The 23,761-nt window shown below is 47.5% G+C and overlaps 1 protein-coding gene and 1 long non-coding RNA gene across 3 annotated transcripts in view; one reads left to right on the forward strand and one right to left on the reverse strand.

Annotated features, from left to right (window-relative positions):
* The window catches only part of efna5b (ephrin-A5b), a 78,551-nt gene extending 70,173 nt beyond the window's left edge, over window positions 1–8,378 (forward strand). The window contains exons 3-5 of one of the 2 annotated variants that reach the window (XM_023802932.2): window positions 6,306–6,371; window positions 6,779–6,859; window positions 8,195–8,378. In XM_023802932.2, the coding sequence (XP_023658700.1) occupies window positions 6,306–6,371; window positions 6,779–6,859; window positions 8,195–8,319 (272 nt within the window). In that variant the 3' untranslated portion in view covers window positions 8,320–8,378. The remainder of the gene's footprint in view (window positions 1–6,305; window positions 6,372–6,778; window positions 6,860–8,194) is intronic. The other variant, XM_023802933.2, reaches the window with a different exon arrangement.
* Window positions 8,379–11,314: 2,936 nt separating this feature from the next.
* LOC111839230 (uncharacterized) lies at window positions 11,315–16,622 on the reverse strand. Its single transcript, XR_002837060.2, has 3 exons — window positions 16,267–16,622; window positions 14,706–14,892; window positions 11,315–13,398 (listed from the first exon to the last, which is right to left on the reverse strand). It is a non-coding gene; the product is annotated as an uncharacterized lncRNA (long non-coding RNA).
* Between the last annotated feature and the right edge of the window lie 7,139 nt (window positions 16,623–23,761).

The following is a 23,761-nucleotide window of genomic DNA, read 5'->3' on the forward strand; positions in this document are numbered from 1 at the left end:
TTTCTGTCTGGGCAGATCTCTAATCCAATACGAGAGGTTTTCTCAGGAATGGGTGGCCTGCTCCGTACCATGGCAGAAAAGCCACAGAAGGTCCCGCAAACATTCAGATTTAGAGCTTTCATTGCACATTCACTCCTCTTATTGTTGGTTGGGTGGGGTGGGGTCATCATCGGTGTCTCCCTTGTCCCCCCTACTCTGCGGTTGACATCCAGCCCTGGCTACCCCACAACCCCTCTAGCTTCCTCCTAATCTGCACATCACGGCTGCGGAAGCACTCCCGCGAATGACACGTTGAAGTGGCCCCCCAGGGACGCGGGGCTGGCCGCGGCAGAATCTGTGAGAATCCGCCAGCGCCGGCCTGGTTCCGATATAAAGAGGAAGTCCAGCATGCTCCTGTGCCAACCGTTACTTTCCGCTGCGTGAGGTAATGTGATACTCCTCAGTGGACGGTTCCGGAAGGGTGTTGATTCAACAGAGCCTGCTTTTCCACCCCCACACCCACCGCATTGGCTCTGGCAAAGCCGACCGTTAAGGGCGGAGCCTACTGGGCCGACGTTGGAGTCCCAGACCTGCCAAATGGCACAGCACTCGGCCCCAGGATGACTGGGAGCCTGTACCGCTGAGTCACCGCTGAGTGTGCAGGAGCGCCGACACTCACGGGCGATATCAGGTGACCCCTGTGTGGCGGCATCGCAGTGGCCTGGGGGAAAGGCGCACTGTATGACAGATAGCATTTCCCATGCACTGCTGCGGATTGCTGCCCAGATGATTTTTATAATGCCTCCCCAGGTGACAGGCTAGGGCCTGCCCCCCCCCCCCCCCCCCCCCCCTTCTCCCACACAGACAGAAATCCAATTTGATCGAGAGTGGACCTCATGGAGCTGATCCTGAATCAGTCTTTGGGGTCCCAAAGGGACTCCGCTGCACCAACTGCACCGTTCGGAAACGGCTAAGCTCCAGGCACACGCCACTGCAGTATCTGCTTCCTGCTCTAGGGGGCGCTGCGCCGCAGTTGTGCATGTGGCAATTTCTTTAATTTCTTTATATATCCTCGGTGGTTCCACACGCCTCAGAGAAATGCGCTGGTACCCCACCCCCCAGCTTTGGGGCCGAGCAGGGCCAGTAGGGGGAGACGGGGCTAATCCAGGGAAATCAAAGCCAATATCTCTGGTGGGATAAGGGCCCCGAACTGGCTGTGATGATGTATACAGGGTTTTCAAGGACATCTTAATTTAACCCATCCTGTCCTACAAGCATGAAGGAATCAAAGAGATCATTCGGCTTATTTACCAGCGTCCAGGGGCACTGTCTGGCCCTGGGGTCAGCACAGGGGATAGCGCTTGGCCCCAGGGAGTCGCAGGCATCCATCTGATCCTCCTCGCTCTGGCCCAAACGCGGCGGGCTTTCGGACGGGAGCGTGACAAGATCACGCTCAGGAATTATGGGAGGAATTTTGCCACTTAGCCACGTACTATCACAAGAACATAAGAGCCCTCCCCTTTCTGTGCCTCAGCCCAGACCCCCCCTGCCACCATAGGCAATTTGGAATCACCAATTACCCAATCTGCATGTGGGCTGTGGCAGGAAATTGCAGTCCCACAGAGAGAACATGCAACATGCAGAATCCACACCACACACACACACACACACACACACACACACACACAGACACACACAGAGTGGAGGCGGGACTTGTACCCCCACCCTACGAGGTGTGAGGCAAAAGCACTACTCAGAGACACCCCCCCCCCCCATAATTACACTATGAATTGTAATACAGCATATTTATAATTTATAAACATCACGAGGGCTAATAGAATTACAGCAGTACATTTGGAGCAGTCCTCATTAATGAATGCCCCCTCGTGTCTCATGGCACGCCTTGCCGTCCCTGCCTCACGTGGCGCCTCGCGAGGCAGCCTGGGTATTAATAGGTGGTAGTGTCTGAGCACCAGCTGCCTCGGCAGCCCCCAGCGACTCCCCGAACCCGAGTCGCTTCAGTAACCGGCCAGCTGTCTGCAGGTTTAAAGACGACAAGGTGTATAAGCTGCCGCCACTGCAAACGGAGCCATCTGCTCGGCGGGCCGGGCACCGCGTCTCGGAGCGGGGTGGGGGGCTGCCACTTAGGTCCGGACAGGAGTGGCATCCCCTGGGTTGGGGGGCGGGGGCACGCCGGGCTCTGCTGACAGGTTATTTAAAGCTCCTTAGATGCCAAGGACGATCACTGACTGTAGTGCTTCCTCTCTGGATTTCTAGGACATCCTGTACATGTCGTTGTCCTTCAGAGAGGCCATTGTTTCACATCAGCCGTCACTGGGGGTTGTTGGCTCATGGAAAGTGTGTTGATGTTTGGGCTGGGCGACAGCGAGCAGACTGCCCCCTCTTCTTGCACTCTTTAACGTGGGAGACAGCCTCTGCATCGGTCCTTCCGCACACCCTGTCCCGTGTGGGAACATGACCTCACACGTTCCACTTAGGTCTCTGCTATGCCAAGCCCCCCCCCCCCCCCCCACAAGATGAGCCCGCTCACGGTTCATTAATGTGTCGGTGACTTATTCAGCGAAACATCCCTTTTTAATCAGCAGCCCCCCGTCTATCTCGTCTCCCATTTGCCAAACGTGAACATGAGTGTGAACAGAATGAGAATCGGCCCCCCCTGCATTTACCTGATCCATTTACATACCCTCTAATCTGAAGGAGGAGGCGCTGCTGATCCCCGTCTCTCCTTGGCTGCTGTTAGGCTGCTGGTGGTGGTGGGGGGGGGGGGGGGGGCGGTTAGTCTGTTTCCTTTGCAAAACGGAATAAATTACAAATGTTTCTGTGGCGCCCTTCAGTAGTGCGTGACTTCCAGACACCTGCAGGGTGGAGGCCTTTAGGGATTGGGGTTTCCCTCCCCTGAGGGCAGGGGCCTTGGGCAGAAGCTTCTCATGGGAGTGGCCAGCATCTGGATCAGCATCTGGATGGTTTAGCTAGCTCTGCGTATGTTAGTCCATGCGTGTGGTTCTGCATGCGCCAGACATCACAGCCGTATCATTGTCCTTTCCGGGCCCTTCCATGCCCCCGCATGGATAATGGGACAGAGCTGCCCGCTTGCACTGTGCTCTCCATAGAGGGCGCTCCTTGTGCATTCAGACTCTCAAAAATCTCAGGCTTTGTTGTGGCACCAGTGGGCTATGGATTTGGACGGCGTCCACGCACCAGAAGACTGGAATTATCCACACTGAAAACTTGGCTGCGGTTCTTTTGGCGATAGGAAGGCGCTGGGATGCGGCAGAGCCGGGGAGACCGCGGCGGCCGGCGCTGCGTGGTCGCATTCTGCACCATTTAGGGCAGCTGTGACTCCTGTCACGGCGGCTCCACGGTTGGCGCCGGCGGAGGTGACGCCGCTCAGGAAGGAGCAGGAGAAAGCCGGCCTCCTTTTCTCGGCTTTGCAGGAGGCCGGCGACGGTGTTTGAATGCTAAACTTTATTTGTTCGGGTTGGGGCTGGGGGTGGTGTGGGGGTGTGGGGGGGTGGTTGTTACTGTTCTTTGGCATTCACGCTTGTGTGTTTGTACAGAGAGCTGGGACAGCGATACCATAATTGGAGAGGCAGCGTCTGAGCTCAGGAGACAGCGGGCAGGTCCCCGGCTGCATGACAAAGACTTGGGCCGGGGACACAAAGGGGGCTCGGCTCAGGGGGCGAGCAGAGTGACAGGTTTGATCCGGGGTGGGGGGGGAGGCAGGTTGCGCTTGGTTGCTCCAGTGTTCGGGTGACATGCCGCTTCTGGAAGCTTCTTGCCTCAAAGGCCTGGTGTGCGGCTGAAGGTACCCACTGCGAGGTTCAAATTAAATGAGGTCACGTGACCCTAACCCCCCCTCCCCCCCAGGATGGCAATTCTGAAGAAGGCCGCACTGTCTTTAGCCTGGGCGTCTTGGAGAGCCTTTCGCGGTGACGCAGGCGGCCGCAGCGGGGTCACGCTCAATGAAGCCTCCCATAATCCCTGACGTGTTTTTTTTACTGGGTAGCAGTGTTCCCTCCCGCCTCCAGGGGCGCTGGTTCCAGTCTGAGTGTGTGGAGTTCGTATGTCACATGCATTTCCTCATACAGTCCATTTAGGTGCCTGGCACCTCTGAGGTGCCCGCAGTGAGCGTGTCACTGGCATCCCGTCTAAGCTGTTTTGATCTAGACTGGGAGAGCCTCACCAGGAGAAGCAGTATGAAAGACAGATGGATGTTTTCACATTGATGTAAAATAGCGATTATATTCTGCTGGTTTATTCACTGTAAAAATCTCTTCCCTCCATTCTACAGCGATGTGAGACCAATCTCATGCACATCAGCGTCAGACCATTGATATGCCTTATACGGCGATATTCTGCTCAGCCTTAGAGATGCATGCAGGCTACTGCAGGCCATGATCACGGCGCGATGCGGCGCCGGCTGCTCATTTTTGGCATTCTGTCTGCCAAGCCACTTTTAAAATGAAACTACTTGTTCACCCAGCCTGTTATTGGAATATAAAGCAGTTATCATGGACTGATACTAATATTACATGTTTTTCTGTGCCACTTAACTTAGTTACCCCTGCTGACTTGTATCGTGTCTTTATAAATATACTTCGCAAGACAGCATTAAAAAAATTTAATGTCATAACTTTGGGAAAAAATACATAATACTGTTTGATTTTGAGTTTATACGCGGGTATATTAAAAGCGTCCTGATTCACTTGCGAGCATCGTGTGCCATGATTGTCCGCCCTAAATGATCAGAATCGCTGCCTGACTAAGCGCCTCCTTTCAGGTCTGGAGCCTGTTGTCTTCCTTATAGAACATGGTGCCCCATCATATTTATATGTGGCCTAGCCGTCGCTGTTAATCGATTCCAGAGCGTGTGCTGTGATGCGGTGATAAGCGTGTGGAGTGTGTGTGTGTGTGTGTGTATATGTGTGTGTTGGGGGGGGGGGTGTGGTGCGGATAAGGTGACCGTGTTGCGGGTGACTCGAACTGACATTCGTAAGCCACAGGAAGGAGGCAATTTCCTGGCTGCAGCCACAACCCCGTGGGCACCGCAGGGCACCTGTGCCTCCATGTGGGTGGGGTGCCTCATGTGGGCCCCCCTCCGAAAATCCACTGTCGGTTCACCTTGAGTAATTAAGTATCTGGTGGGCCCCACATCCCAGCAGGAGATCCCAGGCACGAGAGATGCCTGTTGAACATACAGTTAATGCTAAACATAAGTGAGCTTTCTGCTGTACATAATTAAGCTTTTTGCTGTACATACATGAGCTTTTTGCTGTACATATGTGTGCTTTCTGCTGACCATTTGTGAGCTTTTTGCTGTACATATGTGTGCTTTTCACTGTACATACTTGAACTTTCTGCTGTACATACATGTGCTTTTCATTGTACATAATTAAGCTTGCTTTTTGCTGTACATACATGTGCTTTTCACTGTACATAATTAAGCTTTCTGCTGTTCATATGTGTGTTTTCTGCTGTACATTTGTGAGCTTCCTGCTGTAGATGCATGATCTTCCTGTTGTGTATATATGCAAGCTTTCTTCGCTTTCTGTTCTCAGTTGTCATGTGATTCTGCTTCTGGCTTTTTCTTATACTCTTTGGGATCATAGATGACCTCCCAGCTAACTGGAAGCTAGGAGCACAACTCCCAGTGATAGCACGAGTAGAGAGCTCAGCTGAACATGCCCCCCATACATCGTGTTGGGGGAGAGCGCAAATGAGATGTGGCTGGTGGGTCAAAAGAGCTTGTCCTGTTTTTCGTCACCCACGCTAAAGTGATGGATTCTCGAGTTCTTGATCGCAAACTTGTCCGGAAATCTGTGGCCGTTCCAAAACATCAAAATAAGGCTTTGTGCAGTAAGGGTAACAATAAATCTGACTTATGTCTGGGGCAGATGCAGTGCAGTATATTTCTCAGTGTGTGCGTCTGCTACAGAAATGACAGGCATGCAGTAAGCCTGTATCACAGCACATCACTTTGAGGATCATTTATTAACAGTTTGTGAGTCTCCTTCGGATTGGGGCAGCAAATGGATCCATGGGACATGGGGATGGGCGGAGAGGGAGGCTGCTTTATTTGGGGACAGCTTTTTACAAAACCATGGGAAAGATCAGAAGCCAAAGTACCTCAAAACAAGACATAAACAGGGGCATGCATCAGATGTTGGGTTTGGGGCAGGGCCACACTTAAGATGGCAGAAACGTCTGAGGGTGTGGCCTGGGAACCTGGGGGCCAGAGTTAAAACAAAAGTATATATTGTTTGGAACCCAACGCTGAAGAGAAACTTCTGTGTTCCCCTTTGCAGCATCTACGATCGCTGAAAACGGAAGAAGAACATGCCTGAAGCTGAAGGTCTTCGTCCGGCCCTCGAGTAAGGCACCTCATTCGTAACTGTCTAGAATGCGTTTGTCCAAACGGAACAGAAAAAGCAAACAGTCATCAAGCTGAGCATGCCTTACTGTGCATTTTGATTAAGACAGAGTGTCTTATTTCCTTTATTCTTACTGTGTTTCCTGGGCTCTGAATGGTTTACCTGCTCCTGTACAACCTGCTGGTTTCATTCCTCATGACAGCCCCATTAATGTTCCTATATGGCGGTGGCTAACTTTGTTTCATTTGATAAAGAAAAGGTTGCACTTCTTTTGTTTTATTGTTATTATTTTTTATTTTTCCTTTTGTGTGTGGTGTCATGAGCTTTGAGCAAGATTTTCTTTTGAGGGGTGGGGGGTCCCAAGTGTCACTAACATATCTGGCTTATTATCTCTATTTTTGTTATAGACAGCTGTGTGAAAACTATAGGCGTTCACGATCGCGTTTTTGACGTTAACGACAAAGTAGACAATTCATTAGAACCAAGAGGTTAGTATGGCCCAGACGAATCTCCTTTAACAAGTGGCTCTGTCCTTCTGTCTATCTTGATCCGACTGCTCCCTGTCCCACCCTACTCCCCCTGTACTCCCTCACAACTCCTCCTTCCCTCCTCTTGGCATGGCTGCTCCTGTTTGCCGGCTTCGCCTTTTCTCCTCTCTCGTGTGCATTTTGCCGCCGCCTGTGATGTGAATGCGGCGCCTCCCGGTCCCGTCCGTCCGCAGCCGACCCTCACGGCTTGCGGACGGGCTTCCGGGCACCCGCGTTGTCCACCCTCACCCCCATCCTCCCGTCGCTCACCCTCTCCTTACCTTTGGCATGGACTCACATCCTCCTGTGTGCACGTTCTTGTGTCACCGAGATGTTCTGCATGCCGCTAACAATGGAATGTATTTTTTTGTTTGTTTGTTTGTTTGTTTGGGGGGGGGGTGTGTCTGTCAGTGTTTTAGTTAGCATTCTCGGGAACTGGAAAAGACAAAAAGAGACACAAAAACAAACATCGAACAAACGTCAAGCCTGAGGAATTAGGGACATTTGTTACAGCAGACAGCATAAACTGGAGCGCGTTTGCAGTTAGAGTGGAAAACAAACCAATATCCTTCCAAATTCATATTTCTCATGCTCAAATTTCAATATTTATGAGAAAACTGTCCAATATTTAATTTCAATGATAAGCCTTGTGGAGTGCCAGTGATGCACTTGATATGGCTCGTGGTGCACCCCTCTCAGTATCTGGCCGCCCTGGCAAGGAGACCTTGTGCGTGACTCCAGGGCCCAGTGCATCTCCGGTGCGCCTGTTGCATGCCTGCCTGCACTTCCCTGCCAAAGTAGCCAGTCGTTTCCACTTTCGGAGCAGATTTATCCACCTTCTTGTGCCTGTCAGTCTTCCTGAAGCCGCTTACCGTGGTGCATGGCATGCACGCGGATTCTTCACGCGGCCTGAAAATCAACACCCCCACCCCTGCACCCCCCCAGCACTCTGCTTAATGACCAAGCCCTTGAGGCCTGCTCAGAATTGGCCCACAGGGGCACCGGATGAGGGCAGAACGGGGCTCGCTAGCCGCTCACTAACGAGCGGGTTAGCATTAGCGCCGGGCGGCTCTGACGTAAGAAATATCTTGAGATGGAGGGGAGACCATTAGCGACTGGCGTCCAGAGCACGCGTGGCACAGGAGGAGGCGTGGCTGTTTGCTAACAGTAGCATAGGCTTCATCTTGTCTGTGTGTGTCGGTAACTCAAAGCTATCCTGTGCCCTTGCTCTCCTGTCATATTTTTATGATGTTTTTTACTTAGACTCTGTTTCCGTCTTTCTCTCCCACCCCCCAGATGACACGAGTCACGAGTCCGCCGAGCCGTCCCGGAGTGACGCCAACAGAGCGGGCCAGCTCCGGATAGCCATCCCACTGCTGGCCACTGCCACCTGCTACGCGGCTGTGCTTTGGGTGTTATAGCGCCTCAGAGAGGGGGGGCAGTCTGCAGATACCACCTAATGGGTGGGGATGGAAATTGGGATGGGGGGGGGGGGGGGGTGTGGGGTGGGGGGTAATCTTCTCAAGGAATACTCTTTTTCCCCAGATATTTAAGTGGTCTTTCTCAGTCCGTGATAGAGTTGATATCCAAGAGAGCGATGAAGTATCCCCAGACCTTAACTAAGATGCCAAATCTGCTTTTGACGCTTAGTGATTCTTATTTTCCTGTGACTTAGGCCTCCCCTGACTCTCATCTGCACTGTATACATGCACACACACACACACACACACGGACACAGACACACGCACACTCACGGACACAACTACACATGCATGACCAAGCAGCCCAACTCTTCCCATGGTTCATAATTAGGGCGACCATTAGCAGTGGGGAGGGGGGGGTGATTCGTCAGACACACTCTGGAAGCCACACACCCCCAGCCCCGCCCTCTTTGGCAACACGTCTGGCATCACCTCCCCACTGGTACCCACTGACAGCCTCGAGAGCAGCATTAACCCGGTACCGAGATGGCAAGATGCCACGCGCGAATGGGGATGAGAATGAGGCGGAGCCTGCATGGAAACATGCGGCATGCATGCGGCTTGTTGGGAGCGAACTGTGCAGACGGGGTGTCCTTGGAGAATCCTTTGCGGACAGTAGTTAAAATAAGAGATGGGTATTTTTGGATTTTGAAGACAAGTCGGTCAGGTGGAGCAGTTGAGATTTTTTATTGGAATTTTTACATAATTCCTCTATTGAGTGAACCTCAATAATCCAAAAAAAGAATAAACATAAATGAATAATATTTTGTCAAACATAGTAATGATTAACAAAATATTTTCCTATTTAATTTCATTTGTCCTGCTTTACCCACTTGTTTCTCTCATTTATCACAATTAAAAGTGAATAATTTAAGCCTCTTGTCAGATACATTTTGAAATTCTGATCTGCCTGGTTGTAACATGGTAACAGTCTGGCTATTTAGGACAGCACTCTAAAAGATGCATACTTATATACATATATGTTTTGCATGTCCATTTTTTTAACCAATAAACGTAGTATTTCGTTGATGTAGACGGAAACGCAGGTCAGACCCGGGGCCGAGCTTGTGTCCTACCATTGTCCTCTTGCAGCTGGCATCCTGCGGACGCAGAGTACGCTTTTTTTATTTGGGAAAGTAACATTTTAATGAGCTCGTTTTGTTTTCCTTTCCCTGGTCCGGCCTTGGTCTTCCGCCATCTGCTAGTTTGTCAGAGCGGTAAGGCCCCGCTGTAGCCGAAGGCACAGAGCTGGCCCGCAGGTCATGTGCTCGTCTTGTCGTTGCTGTTTTTATCATGAAGTCAGTGACAGGGAGGCTTTTTCCACCACGATCTGTGTGTGTGTGTGTTTTTTGTTAACCTTCTATGAACCTTTATGCTGATAAACCCGCCCAACCTTAAATGCTTGTGCAGGGTTGTTTTCTGTAAAAGCGGTCAGCTTTCGACCATAATATTTTCTTACTTCATGTAGGTCTGTTTAAACCTAAACTTCAGAATTTGTCTGGAAAAGCAGTTTTGTTTGTTTTTTGTTTTATTATTATTATTTTTAATACAACCCTAGAACAACACAAGCTGCCTTTTATCTCTGACTTTCAGTTCCTCGTACAGCGGAGTCCTGTTACGCTTTGCCCCCCGTCAGCCAGTCATGAACACACACACATGCTCTCATTCAGGGACTTCAGTGCCACGTAATTTGATTGGACACATCAAAATAAATATCTAATTTTCGTTAGCAAAATCCTTTTTTTCCCCCATCAGCAGAGTGCATTTGTTCACGTTTCTCATTCTGACCTGCTTTGCACTCGTTTCAGCGGTTACGTGATAAAATGACTCATTCCCATGACAGAAAAGCACGTAAATCCACACAGCTTGGAATATCTTGAGAGAATGTGCCGTTTGCTTTCTCTTGGGGGTGGGGTGTGGGGGGGTGCCCACGTGAAAGCAATCTGTCATTGCAGGTTTCAGCAAGAGAACGGGCCTGGATCTGAGGTTCAGGGAACCCAGTTACAGCTACTCCTGCAATAGCTATGGCTTAAGTGACTCTCTAATGAGGTCCAAAATGACAGGCATGCATGCCCCGTGTTGTGGCAAGGGAGTTATCCCTGGAATTAAAAATAGATTGTTGGTGGAGAGAGCAGGGAATGGGGGGGGGGGGGGGTGTAGGTTTCGTTCTGCAGTTTTAAAACTGCAATGACCTCGTACTTAGGGAATGCTGGCTATTTCATGTATGTGTGTGTACGTGCATGTGGGTATGTAGGGATGTTAACGTAGAACAGCTTCTTCGCACACTCCAAAACAGGGTACACATTCGATTAACCCCAGTCGTAGCCCTGGCACCCAAGTATATATCGCTGCAGCCGGGAGACGAGTGTCGAGTGGGAGGGGCAATGTTGAGTGGGTAGGGTTTACACGAGGGGTGGGAGGGGTTTATAACAAGGGTTAGGGTTACGGTGAGGGTATCAGATAACAGTTATAAACCCCTCTCACATTGCCCCTCCCACTCAACATTTGGCTCCTGGCTGTAGCGATATGCCTCTCCTGGCACCGCTTTCCCGCCACATCAGCCACCGGCGCAAATTCTGCTAGGACCTTCCCAAAGTACTGTGCCTCTAAGAAAAGACTTTTCCTGTCATGTTTTTTTTTCTTCTTCCTTTTTTTTTTTACAGCAACAATGCTATCGCAACTACATAGCGGCTCAGCCTGTGGACATTAGCACATGGAGCCGCACAGAACTCTCCGCTTGAGCGCAGTCAGGATATGAGTGGCTCGGGTGTAAAAAGAGGGCGGCGGCTTAGCGACCTGCCGTCTGATCAGCGGTACACTTCTCACGACTTGTATTGTTGTTGTAGTTTTTTATGGTATGAGTAGAAGTAGTACTATTACTGTCCTGATTTGTACAAACTATACACAGGGAAATAAGGATCAATTTGTTGAATGGATACCGTGTATCCTGGAGTAGTCAATAATATAACATGTAGTGTTAGATTAGTACTTTTTTTTTGTACCTTTCTTGAGGACAAAAGAAGACAAAATTGCGACACTTCATTGTTAAAACTCTGTATTATTAGAAAAAAACCTCTTGTTGTAAATACTGTTTGATATTAAAGTATTAATTTGATTCTTATGTCTTTTATAAGAAATGAACAAGGTAGACTCTGGATAATCTGAAGTGTACAAATATGTACCACGAGCATTGGGGGTCTTGAACCTGTGACCATATTTGAATTGCAGTGTAGGCCTTCTATGTAGGCAGAGAACCGTGGAGTGTACCTACTCAAACTTTTTTTAAGAAAAAAAAAATTATTAATATCCCGCTGTTATCACCATTTTTGTTTCCAAGGATTCACAGAGAAGAAGCAGACTTTTTAACAATCTGTGTTTTTTGTCTTACGCGTTAATGGGTCTGATGCCGGGGCCTTATGTTCCTCGCACGCCGGCTGATGGTGCACCTCCTCGCAAGGAACGTTCCTGAAGGATCTTGCCAGTTCCTCGTGTGGCATGCACATGGACTTGATTGAGGAAAAACAAGTTTGTATATCTTTTTTTTTTTTTTTTTTTTTGCTGAATGTTTTATTCCCTGTCCCCACAGCTGTCATTTTTTTCAACTTTCTTTGTGTGTGCTGCCATATTTAAATATCAAATTTTAAAAAAAAAGAAACTAAAATCTGCATTACTCAAAAACAATCTCATGTATGTTACCCCGGTGGAAAGAAATTTGCCATTTGTCGGAATCTGTTAGCGCCTGTGTCTGCGCACTTGCGAGTATGTGTGTGTATGTGTGTGTGTGCGCTTCATTTCCACGGCGGCAGAAAACAGTGTGCCATGGTCTCCCTTGGCAGCGACGAGGTTTTCCCATGCCTTGGTCCTCAAGCCTCTCTCACGCGAAACAAATCTCTGTACAATAGACTCGCTGCCATTGTCCGAACAGTTTAATAGATGCTGGCGTGTCGGAGGTTGCTCATGAGTCTCTGTCTGTGTTCTCTCCCTCCTGACACCCTGTATTGAAAGTTACTCACTGTGCGTGCATACTGGCTCTATGTGACCCTGTGCTTGTGCTTATCGCAGTTTTCTTTTTTTTTTGTTGTTTTCTTTTGATTTTTTTTTGCACTTACTAGTGCAGTATTGACCTGCTTTTCCAGTATATAAACAAGAATAAAAAAAGTCAGAAAAAAACTCTTAAGGTCTGTATTTGTATATACACGTGTCTGAGCAACTATGAGTAATAATAATAAAAAAATATATAAAATGTGCCATTTCACCGGTGTTGTTTGTCACTGTCTCCAGTTACAGTTTCTGAGGTGGCACTGATGGTACAGAGAAAGCTAATATTTAAGTGTGAATCAGGGATCAAACTCTGCCATCCATCATCCCATTTTCTGCCTACCAGCTCATCGTTTGCATTCGCCAATGTGGCTGGTGATACTGCGGTAACAGACAGAGGAACCATTACCATGTCAACATTTTACTGCTTTTGAACGTTCAAGGGCTGACTCGTCATCTTGCCAGTCGGCGTGAAGACCCAAAACCATGCCCAGGGTGGGGAGGTTCAGGTATTGAATCGACATCTTGTTGATTGCAAACATGCTAATTGCTGTTCGAGTAGCACACAGACAGCAAACAAAACCCACACACACTAGAAACCTTGGCAGTGTGATGGCACTCTAGAGGACAACTGGGCATTTGGAGAGATGCTTGCCAGTGCAGGTTTAGAACTATCCGGCGTATGCAGTAATTATGGCCCCGGCAGCCCCCTGGAAAACCCTGTAGACTCATGTTTAGTTTACAGGCACAATATTTTTCGCAATTACAGCAGGCTCCAGCTCATTACGTTCCCCTGGGGCCTTTGAAAGGCCAATCAGTATCTCAAAATGCTCCCAGTGTCTCTTCCCGCATGCGCCGCTGTGTTTCCGCGTGGGTATCTCCGAGGCAGCAGGGCTGCGCCCTCCCCTTCTCGCATTATTCCGAGTGCTGCGTTACTGGCCAGGTATGTCACTTCCCGCATTACCTGCATGAGTAAAAGCCCTGAAAGGGGAGCATGATGAAATCTGTAACTTGATATCAGCCAGCGGAGGTATCCCAGCACAAAGCTGCTCTCAGTCATTATCACATTAAATTACTATGCATTCATTTGCACCGGCTTACCATATGGTGTCCGTGTTGAAGGAGCTAATGCTTAACTTTCTGGAACTTTCTGGAACCTTGGGGATATATGTGTTGTGTGCCTCACTTCGCTGATGACTAACAGGCTTTGGCTCATGAAGATCCCTTTCCCAGCACTGTTTAGCACATTACTACGCCATTTCATCAACATCTTGTCCGGCCTAAAACGTCAGTCTTTTTCACAGCTCCAGTGAGCCATTATAGGTCACCAACATGCCAGTTTGACCCACCATACTGTATATAATGGAAAGTCATCATGGCGGACAGCGGCCTACCGGGTGCCAGCGTCGCCTCCATGCCAGCAGATGGGGGGCAATTGGCTCAACACTGGCCTCGGCCGGCATGCTTGATATTAATGCAGTGCACTGCGTCGCATAAACGGCGCCAAGGATCATGTGAGACATGTGACGAACATGCTGGCGGGGGGAAAGCGATGAGTGTCAGTGTGTATTTGCATAGGTCGTGGCGATACAGACTCACGAGATGCACGCCGTGCCCCGACGTCGTGTTCTCTGAGGTGCCATTGCCTGTTTGTGGGCAGGGCCGTGTTAAATGTTACCCGAGGAGCTGGGACCACACGCATGTCATCGGGTTAATTAACGATTTGAACCGCACTCAGAGTAAATGTCACCACACCGTGCTCCTGGTTAAATGGCTTCCTGTGAGAAAGGCGGGCACAAGCTAGGAGAACTGTGGCATGCCCCCTCCCCCAGCCTCCGTGGTGACGAGTTCCTTCATGCCTGGGTGTTGATTTCGCCGTGCCCTTGTCACACGGCTCCCTTCCTGCCAAATCTGTGTTTTATGGCGAAGTCACCCGTTGCCAATTCCCTTGGGATGCCTGGAACAGTGATGGCAATGGACTGCGGCTGTGGATCGGCTGCCCCGACGTCACACACTGCTAAAAGGTGCCGGCACAGCCGCGATATTAATGTGGAGAGGACAAAGCGGGGAAGGCCAGCCTTTCATGATCTCACTCACAGATGGCTGATCTCGAACAGCGAATCACAATGACTCTGGGGCTTCACTTTGCTCGCTTATTTGATGGAGTTGGGGCAGGGGGGGGCTGGATTTCAGGCTGTTTTTCTGCTTTACCGAATGAATTTTACTGCTTGAAAAGTATGTCAAGGTCATGATGAGCCAAAGTGGCATATGAAGCAGGGGCGTCTTACCGCTTGTCGTCTCCGTTAGTGCCCTGTATCCTGGCTCAATCTTTTCCTAATGCTGCTCGGGAGTGACTCGGTCCGTCCCCAGAGCCACACTCACTGGGCTCACGCTGGAAATGCTTGCCTGGGGAGGCTGCCTCCTGCTTTTCACTGCCGCATGCTGCTGGGGTCGCAGGTTTGAATCTAATCCTCACTGTGAGTGTGTGGGGCAGGGTTAGTACCATTAATGAAAACAATAAGAAAACATTTTCATAAACTGAAGTAAAATTAAAGTTTAACAAATCACAACTGAACTATAGTTTCTGAAACTAACAAAATAAAAACAAACATCAAATACATTCAGTTACCATTTTTAAATACTGTACAGCTAAAGTAATAAGTTTATTTATCTTTAATTGCTTTTAATAATACTTGGAACATGTTTTGCCCATTTTGGGGACATTAGTACATAATGTGTGCCGTGTATTCATGTAAGACTCTCTAAAGATAAAATATGATAAATCAGCTCTACAACTTCCAGTCTATCCCTAGAAATAAAACTTCCAACTGAAAGTAACATATATGAAAACTAAATAGAAATCTATCTTTAAAATAAAAAACTAATTACAACTAATAAAGCCAGACTGAGAACTAACTAAAATGAAATTTGATAATGTAAAAATAAAAACTACATTTAAAAAAATCCAAACTATAATGACACTGGTTTGGGGTCCCAGTGTTCTTGTGCCGCGGGAGTGTTCACCTGCAGTTGAAGAACGTGCTGTTAGGTGGGATGGAATGAGTTACCATTGTGGAATGTACACACCCTGCAATGGGGAGGACATACCTTCAGGGACGTACCCCTGCCTTGTGGCCTGTGCTATGTCCCAGGGCTCCATGCAACCTTGTATTGGGTAAGTGGTTGGAACTGAACTGGATGAAGTTCTGATCCATTGTTATAGTGATGAAAATTTAATTAAGTTGGTAACACTTTACTTGACTGGGTACACTTAATATAGTATTGTACTATTACTTATGTATAACCACAAACTAAGTCTTAGTTCCATACTAATTCTGTAAACCTTTGTGAACTAGTGAAGGAACAAATCATGAATAACACAAGTTAAATATTGATCATATTTTTGTTAATTATTAATGATGACCCGGATTTATCTCAAATCGCCAATATATTTGCTCATCATTTTTACTTTATTAGTAACCGAGTTATTGCTAAGTATTTTTGCCCCGTCAAGTAAAGTGTTTCCGTTTTAAAAATTGCTTTATATATTCTCATTAGCCTACCATGTAATCGGAGATATAATGTAATATCTCACAACAACAACACGGTAAAGCTCTTCTTTGTTTAATTTAATTTGAAGCCTGTGTGAAAGTTAATGTAGCCTGAAGTGACTGTATCAATGCACTGCCTCTTAAGACGCTGCCGTCCGCCCCAAACGGCCAGTTCTAATCAACCTCTAACTACACTGATCTGCTATCTGGAGACCTTCCGTACCTGAAACTCTAACCAACCGTTCCAGTGTTCAGAAAACAGCCTCTAAATAGCTACTATAGACTAAAAAATTAGCACCTGATAATGAAGACCCAGGAGTCTGGTTGGGTCCATTTTGTGTATTATTTATGTCGAGTGACATCTGTTTTCTTTGCTATTGTTTAAAGCGTCCATACATTTCCAGCAATGCGAGGCAGCGCGCTCGATTCCTGCCAGGATAACGTGATCAGATGAGTCAGAAGCCGCCGAACATTTTTCTGTTTGGTGGAGACGTGTCCTTTAATCCACTGGAGTCGACCCGACGTGACACAGTTCCCAGTCTATAATCCGTCAGCTTCCATTCGGTTTATAATGAACACGTCTATATGTAATGCAGGAGTCGAATTGTACCTCGAAGACTCCGCGGCTGATTAAAATGTTAATGTAACATTCAAATGAGGACGAGCCGCGCGGAGGAATCGCGCGACAGGGGAAGCCTGGCGTTCGCGCGCCGGCGGTTGCTGTGAGAATAATCAGTTGACTGGCAGGTTTGAATGATGGACTTACACAATCTCTTTAAGCTGTTTGGAAAGGTCATAAACCATGCAATTATGTATTGGTTATATATGAATAGATATTCCAGAGAATATTTAACACACCTCGTGGGTGGCCTCACAGAGTCAGCTGCAAACCTTGGGGGCAGGGGGGTGGGAGGAAAACAGATTATGCCATTATGAGCTCAGCTGTATTCCTAATATAGATTTTATTTCCATGCAGAGTCTATTTCGTAAATAATATCTCTGATTAAATTAAGAAACGCGGGGTAAATGAAGGATACGATTCAGATTCATGGCAAGTCAGACCTCTGCCCCCCCCTGCCATGTGAAATAGTCCCAATGAAAGCTCCTAATATAATGTGCAGGCCTGCAAAACAGGAACAACAAACACTGCTGTTTAAAATGCACTTGTGGAACGTTAGAGTAAACAAACGAAAACGCAGACAGTACTGTGTAACAACGGCGTGCATTCACCGAAAGCCGAGGTATTTATTTAGTGTAATCCGCTCTGGGCGAGGGTGAGGGGGGGGGGTCGTCCTGTCAGTGTCACCAATTTCCAATGTCCAATATTGCGTGGCAACTGTTGATACCTTTATGAAAAAGCTTCACTCTGTATGTTAACAAGCTTTGGAAAAAAACAGTAAAATAGGAAGCCGCGTTTGATGTATTGCAGAAGGTTTTAATGATAAGCATGTATTAATTTATCTAATTTTCAAGAGGCGGTTTAACGAGCGAGTGATAAACATTTTGCTCTCCTTTTAGATTAATTAGCCGAGGGTAATCCTTACTGCCATTTTTGTAATTTTTTAAATAACTTTTTTTATTACGAAAGCAAACCTAAGAATTCAAATTTTGATTTAAAAACGAATTCTTAATTAATGTCAACCAGAGATGTGTTCTCAATTATTCGGACAAATTGTGTTTGCTGCTCTCTCGCTGGTTTTTAATTGGCGCCTTTCCGGCTAAAGCCCCTTTTTAGCTGGTGGAGACACCATGGGCAGCGCGAGAAGGTTTTTTTCCTTAAAAAAATGCTTGAAATATAGACTCTCCGTACCTTCCCTGCACCTGGCGAGCAGCCCTTATTAACTTCGCAGTTGAGATAATGATAAATGATAATGTCAAAGCATGCGCTGTCCTGTCCACCACGAGCTTTCCCCCAATACAAACATCTTGGGAAAATATATACTCACAGTCACATACATAAACATACAGTATATTTCTAAGAGCTCTTTATAAACATATACTAGATATATGTGAGGCATCCATTTAGGTGTCCCTTGCCTCTTGACCTTTGCTTTCTGCAGTTCGCTCCAGGCTGACCATGACTGCACACTGAGTACATGGTTATGGAAAATGAATGGATGGACTCTAGACATATTTTCCCAAAATTAATTGGTCAGAGGCAAACTTAAGATGTTTCCCGGTCGTAAAACAATGTGTGTAAAGTAGGCTCGTAACCAGAAATAAATTTGGGGGTCCTGGGGTTTTTGGCAGATACTGCAGACTGGTGGTTGGAGGCGGAGTGGTGGGGAGAGGAGCAAATTTCAGGGGGGGATCGACTCCGTAATTTTATTTCCTGTCTACATGCCTGGTTGAGAGTAAACAAATTTCAGGGGGAGTGGTGCTCAAACCCGCTATTTTACTATGTGGCTGTGTGCCTGGTGGAAAGATGAGAGACAAGAAATAGGCATGGCACAGATGTGGGCGGAGTCTTTGTAGTCGTCGTCTGCGGTGCTCAAGGCCTGTGCAAGCGGCGGGCTCCATCTGAACCTCGCCGTTTGTGAAGCATCTTACTGCAGGCACTCGACAGCTGTTTCCAGAATGATCCAGGGCCTACTGAGACAAGGCGTCCCTGCAACAGCTTTCTATTTTAGCAACCAAAGTGAACCAAGAACATCTGGCTTAGGTCCGGCCCCGGGGATGGAAGTTTGGCTGTAATCGATGTCACCTAATACTACCCATTTTGGTCACTATGGTCTCATACATCATAGTAGGACACCCCCCCCCCATGCCCAGGGGGTGTGTCTTACCTGGTAGCAGCCAACCAAAAGATCCCCAGAGTCTCTTTAGCTGTTTTGTCCGCCTTGGCTGTTCCTGTCAGCTGCAGGCAGTCCCTCCGCCATGCTATACATCTGTCTCACTCGCTATCTAAGGGAACGTGGTGCTGCCTCGACAGGAGCAGCACGTGCTCGCCGGCGACAACGCACCGTAATCCGCTTGTGGGAGTAATCAAGAGACGTGTCGGCATGTCTCCTGTACGCTCCTTCCTCTGAACTCTCCCTAGGCAACGGCAATTCTTTTGGGAAGGTACATTTTGCACTGATAATTCTATTAATCACTGTTAATTCTCTCTTAATTCTATCACAGTTAATTCTTTTAGGCATATTTTAATTAATTTGACCAGAGGATGATTTCAAATCAGTGATGTGGGCCCTCAGAAGATTGAATGTACTATTGTAAGACTGCTTTCTCTGGCTTCATCTTCTGCTTTTTTTTAAAGTGGGTCCAGCAGTCTCATAAACCTGAAAGGAAACGAAAGCTATTACGAAAAATATTTAATGTGCCTGGTGTTTATTCTGTTCTGTACAGGTTGCACATTGAGAGTATACCATCTTTTGGTTACTGGTTTTTGCCAGCAAGCGGTAAAAACGATATTATCTGCTATATTAACCAGTTTTAAATACAAAGAAAGGTGGCAAACCCTCGATCAAGGCTTCCGCTCCCGATTGTCGGAACCATGACTCGGAAACTCGGAAGTCAGCCTTTCACCCCCCTCATATAAATGCTACATTTGGCTGTAAAATATAGAGCCATCCAAATAACTCTTATGCAAGCCCAATCACCCCCACCTACAATGCCACCATGCCGAAATTCAATGATTGGAGAGCGAGCCCCACAATACACCATTAGGCTGTATTGTGAGCGGGAAGGACACCCCCCGCGTGTCGCGGAAAGCCCCACCGTTTAATCAAACGACAGAAATTGGATCAGTTCCACCTACACGCCATCGAGCAGAGACACAAGAGCATGTTACAGATATTACATGCCAGCAGATCATATAAAGCTCCCAGACCCCAGGTTATAAATTTCATTCTAATGATTTTGTCAATCTGTTGAAACTGTTACTTCCTACAGAATTTTTAATTTGAGTTCTGATTTATGCACTTAATATTTCAAAGAGAAAAACTTGTTCGACTCTGTTCTGTAATGATTGAGGGCATGAAATATGGTTGCAATTCATTTTCCTTTTCAGATTTAATTAGTTTATTTTATAATGCTATCCATCAATATTGCTGCGGATTAAATGTACAGTGTACCGAACGTGTGGGGGGTGGGGGGAGGATGGGGTAGGCTCTGGGAGGAATGTTTTACAGTCGACTTCCTGGAAAATAAATGCAGCTTGAATTATTCATATAGCCCGTCATAACTTTAATCTTATTCTAAATTTAATTATTAAAGGCATTTTTCTCCATTACTGTATCTCGAAGCCTTCTGCATGCCCTACCTCTGAACTCTAGTCAAGGTGCGGAGAAGAGACTGATAGCAGTTATCTGCCTGCCTGTCAATAGTAATCCTGTCTGCCTCTTTTCTAAAGGCAGGACTGATTGTCCGGTTATTAAGAAATATTAACGCATTAGAAATCCAAATAATCAAAACAGAAGAGAACGCTGGGTTTACAATAACAAAAATGGGCATGCCCCGTTACTCCAGTGAGTGCAGAAGGCCAGTCTGTTCCCTGAGATTTGACTGGGATTCGCCAGTGCGGCTTGCAGATGATGAACATTCGGTTCCATGGGAAACCAATTCAGATGGTCAGCCAACTGAGTCGCTTGGGTAAGGTTAAAAAAATAACGTGGGTGACATATTTGGGGTGGCCAGCTGGGAGGTTTGCCGAGCCGATCCAAGCTCGCTTCATTGTGCCTGCTTATGAGTCAGATGTGAAATCGAGCTTCCGAGCCGTTCCACCCAACAGTTGGGCTACGCAATCCAGGAGGCTGTGTAAATAGCCCACTGTGCCACACACCTCTCCATTCACGGGGGATTTGATGGGGGTACAGCTGTTTCTCCTTCAGTAGTGCATGCAGAGTATTTTATGGAGGTCCAGTTCTCCTAGCACTTTTCCTTCTACTGAGAGTTGCAGGCAGCCACTCTGTTGCCCAGACAAAGCCCTGAGTCTGGCCATTATGTTTGATGCTAGAGGATCATGGGATTCCATCCCCAGTTAGACATCTAGCACAGGATGACGACAGATCCCTAATGTGGCTTTTCTGCATAATGATACCTGCTGCACTGAGTGAACATGCAGGGGATATTTTATATTCATTTATTGTTTCTAAATCTTGCTTCGTTGCACTGTTACCTGGAACTGCAGCACACTCTCAGGTTTAGTCATGGCTGCATTTAACTTGTCTGACCAGTTTTAGTGTCTAGTTTTTCGGATGTAGAAAAGTTAATAAAGATCAGTGTATACAAGTATCTTATACTAATGCAGGAAGTTACATGGGAACCCTGATATAGGCTGGCGTAGGAGCTAATGTTACGAAGACCTGAGTGCAAGCAGATGCTCCATCCGGTGCAAGCAGGGGCACGTTGAAAACAATGGGAATGGTCTCGGGGCAGCAGGAGCAAAGTGTGTGTGTTCACCAACCCCCGCCCCCCCAAAAAACAGTTGCACTGAGGGGCATGGTAAAATTCCATAGCGAGACAACTCCAGGTTTCAGGTCACAAGGCCAATTAGCCCACAGACAGTCCGACTTGGAGACTATTGGATCCCTCTCAGAAAACTGTCACCAGCATAGGCACTGGAAGTGCAAGGAAAGCCCGGTTTGGTGGGGTTACCAGGTGCCCCCCCCCCACCCCGTTTCCCACGGTGATCGGCCCTAACCTCTTATTCATATGATGATTCTATACTGAACGTGGGAAGAACAATATTTTCATATTTGATTGTTGTCACTTACTCATCTGGCCTGCAGTCTGTCCATCGCTCAGGGGAATTTAATTTTCTGTAGCTACTTAAGGGCTGCAATTCACAGCTCAGTGCCATATTAAATCATCAAAACTTATTACATTACCATATTAACTTTCTTAACTGCCACCCCAGGGTGGTTAACATTTCACACGCACATTTCTAACTATCAAATGGATATATGATACTTTAAATGTTCTTTTTTATTTATTCATGGCACTGCGTAGGTCGTCTTTTTTTTTTTTCCGGCCACGTATGTGTAATTGCCATGTGCAATTATCCGTGACGCCAGAGCGCTTCCTCCAGGGGGGGCTAGAGAAGACCCCTCGTTAGTATACACGGGAATGCTCCTCCATTTTCACGGGGCATGCATTTGCGCTGTGCTGGGCGACACAGAGCAGACACTGTTCTAGCATGAAATCTACTTATCCTCTGTTTTACACAGACGCAAACAACTCGCCTGCTTATTACAAACACTTGCAGAGACTTGTATGAGCTGCTATTCTCATTGGGTCACCTGCCAACCTCACTCTTAAATCATTACTATAAAAAAAGCACTTTCCTTAACAAATTCCTAATATAGCATCTAAATAGAACCAAAACAAAATATGTCCTCCTGCCAACCTTTATCATATGACACATACACATGAATATAACGCTTAATTGGCTCTCTGTGGTAGGAGCCTGTACCCCAATCTTTCTCTTCTCCTTCCTATGCATATGCAAATGAGAAGCCTGCTTTGTATGACTTATAGTTGCAGCTGCTGGCTCGCGGAGCTCAGGCCCAGGTCACCGAACCGGTTCTCGGGCTCGACCCACTTCTACGCTTAATCCCGACGATGCATTTAAGACGTGACAATGTTACATATAGTCCGTGGGGAAAGTCTCTCAGATGGCCCTCCCTTGCATTTCCTGCGGGCTTTCGGAGTCTGCTTAGTTTCTGTTGCGCAAATCAGAGCTCGATTGGTATGGGGGGGGGAGTTTCTGTGACATGGAAAAACTAAAAACTACCCCACCTATTTAGCCTTAAAGCTGTGGCGTCTCGCTGCAGATATTTGTTTTGTCAGTTTGTGACGTATGCATGCCCGGGCTCAGGGTGTGGACGAGGTCCTGCTAACCACAGTTTTGCAGCCGTAAAATGCTTCAGGGCCTCGGAATGCAGCTTTTTGCTCATGGTTGTTATGCACAACAACATGCTCTCATCTAGAATTTATAATTTTAGATAATTTGCGTCTAGGTGCTTAGCCAGCACTTTCGCCCCAATCCATTTATACAGGCGAGTATTTTGCCGGAGGAATTCAGGTTAAGTGCTGTCCTAGTGAGTACTGCAGAAGGGCCTCTCTGGGGACTTGAACTGGCAACCTTCATGAGTCGGCCTCCTTAACCGCCACACTTCCAACTGCCCTGTTACGGGTTAATAAACCAAGCTCCGTCAGAATAGAAATGCGTATTCGCTTCCGGAGTTTACGCCTCCGGTAATCGCCTCGTTATTCGCAACGCACGACTGGAAGTGCTGTATGTCCACCGTTTCGCTTTTGGAACAGAACCTTCCGGAACACTGGCAAAGTGATGGTCAGGCTGCAGGGTGCTCGGAAGATGGCCGCTTCGGTTTAGTTGCGGACCAGAGCGAAGCGACACCAAGGACAGGTCACAGGCTTGGAATCGTGAAATTTAATTGGCAGGAGTAGAGTGGGTGTGGCCTCTCTCTTCCTCATCAGTCTGAAAGATGAGAGTTAATCTGGGAGAATCCTTCCCAGGAAAACAGCAGCATCCTGCTCAGCATTCAGACACTCAAGTCTCTGCTCCCTTGTCCGTTCCTATCGCCATGGTTTCCCCTAACAAGCATCAAAGCCCTCAAAGGCCCCTTGGAAAAGGCCCAGCGTACCCCTGCACAGTGCTCGTGTCAGCTTTGCCATGAATGTTTGCCTTGGCCTATATCATGTAAGCAAGCAGAATCAGTTTAGGACCCGTTCAGGCAAAACTGCATAAACAAATCATTGTTACAGCCATCGAATTGCAGGAGATGGAGGAAAACAAAATCGGCTTCCTCTTTAATGCGGTACAGTGCGGA

The sequence above is a fragment of the Paramormyrops kingsleyae genome, chromosome 2 (genome assembly GCF_048594095.1).
Source record: "Paramormyrops kingsleyae isolate MSU_618 chromosome 2, PKINGS_0.4, whole genome shotgun sequence".
Classification (NCBI taxonomy): domain Eukaryota; kingdom Metazoa; phylum Chordata; class Actinopteri; order Osteoglossiformes; family Mormyridae; genus Paramormyrops; species Paramormyrops kingsleyae.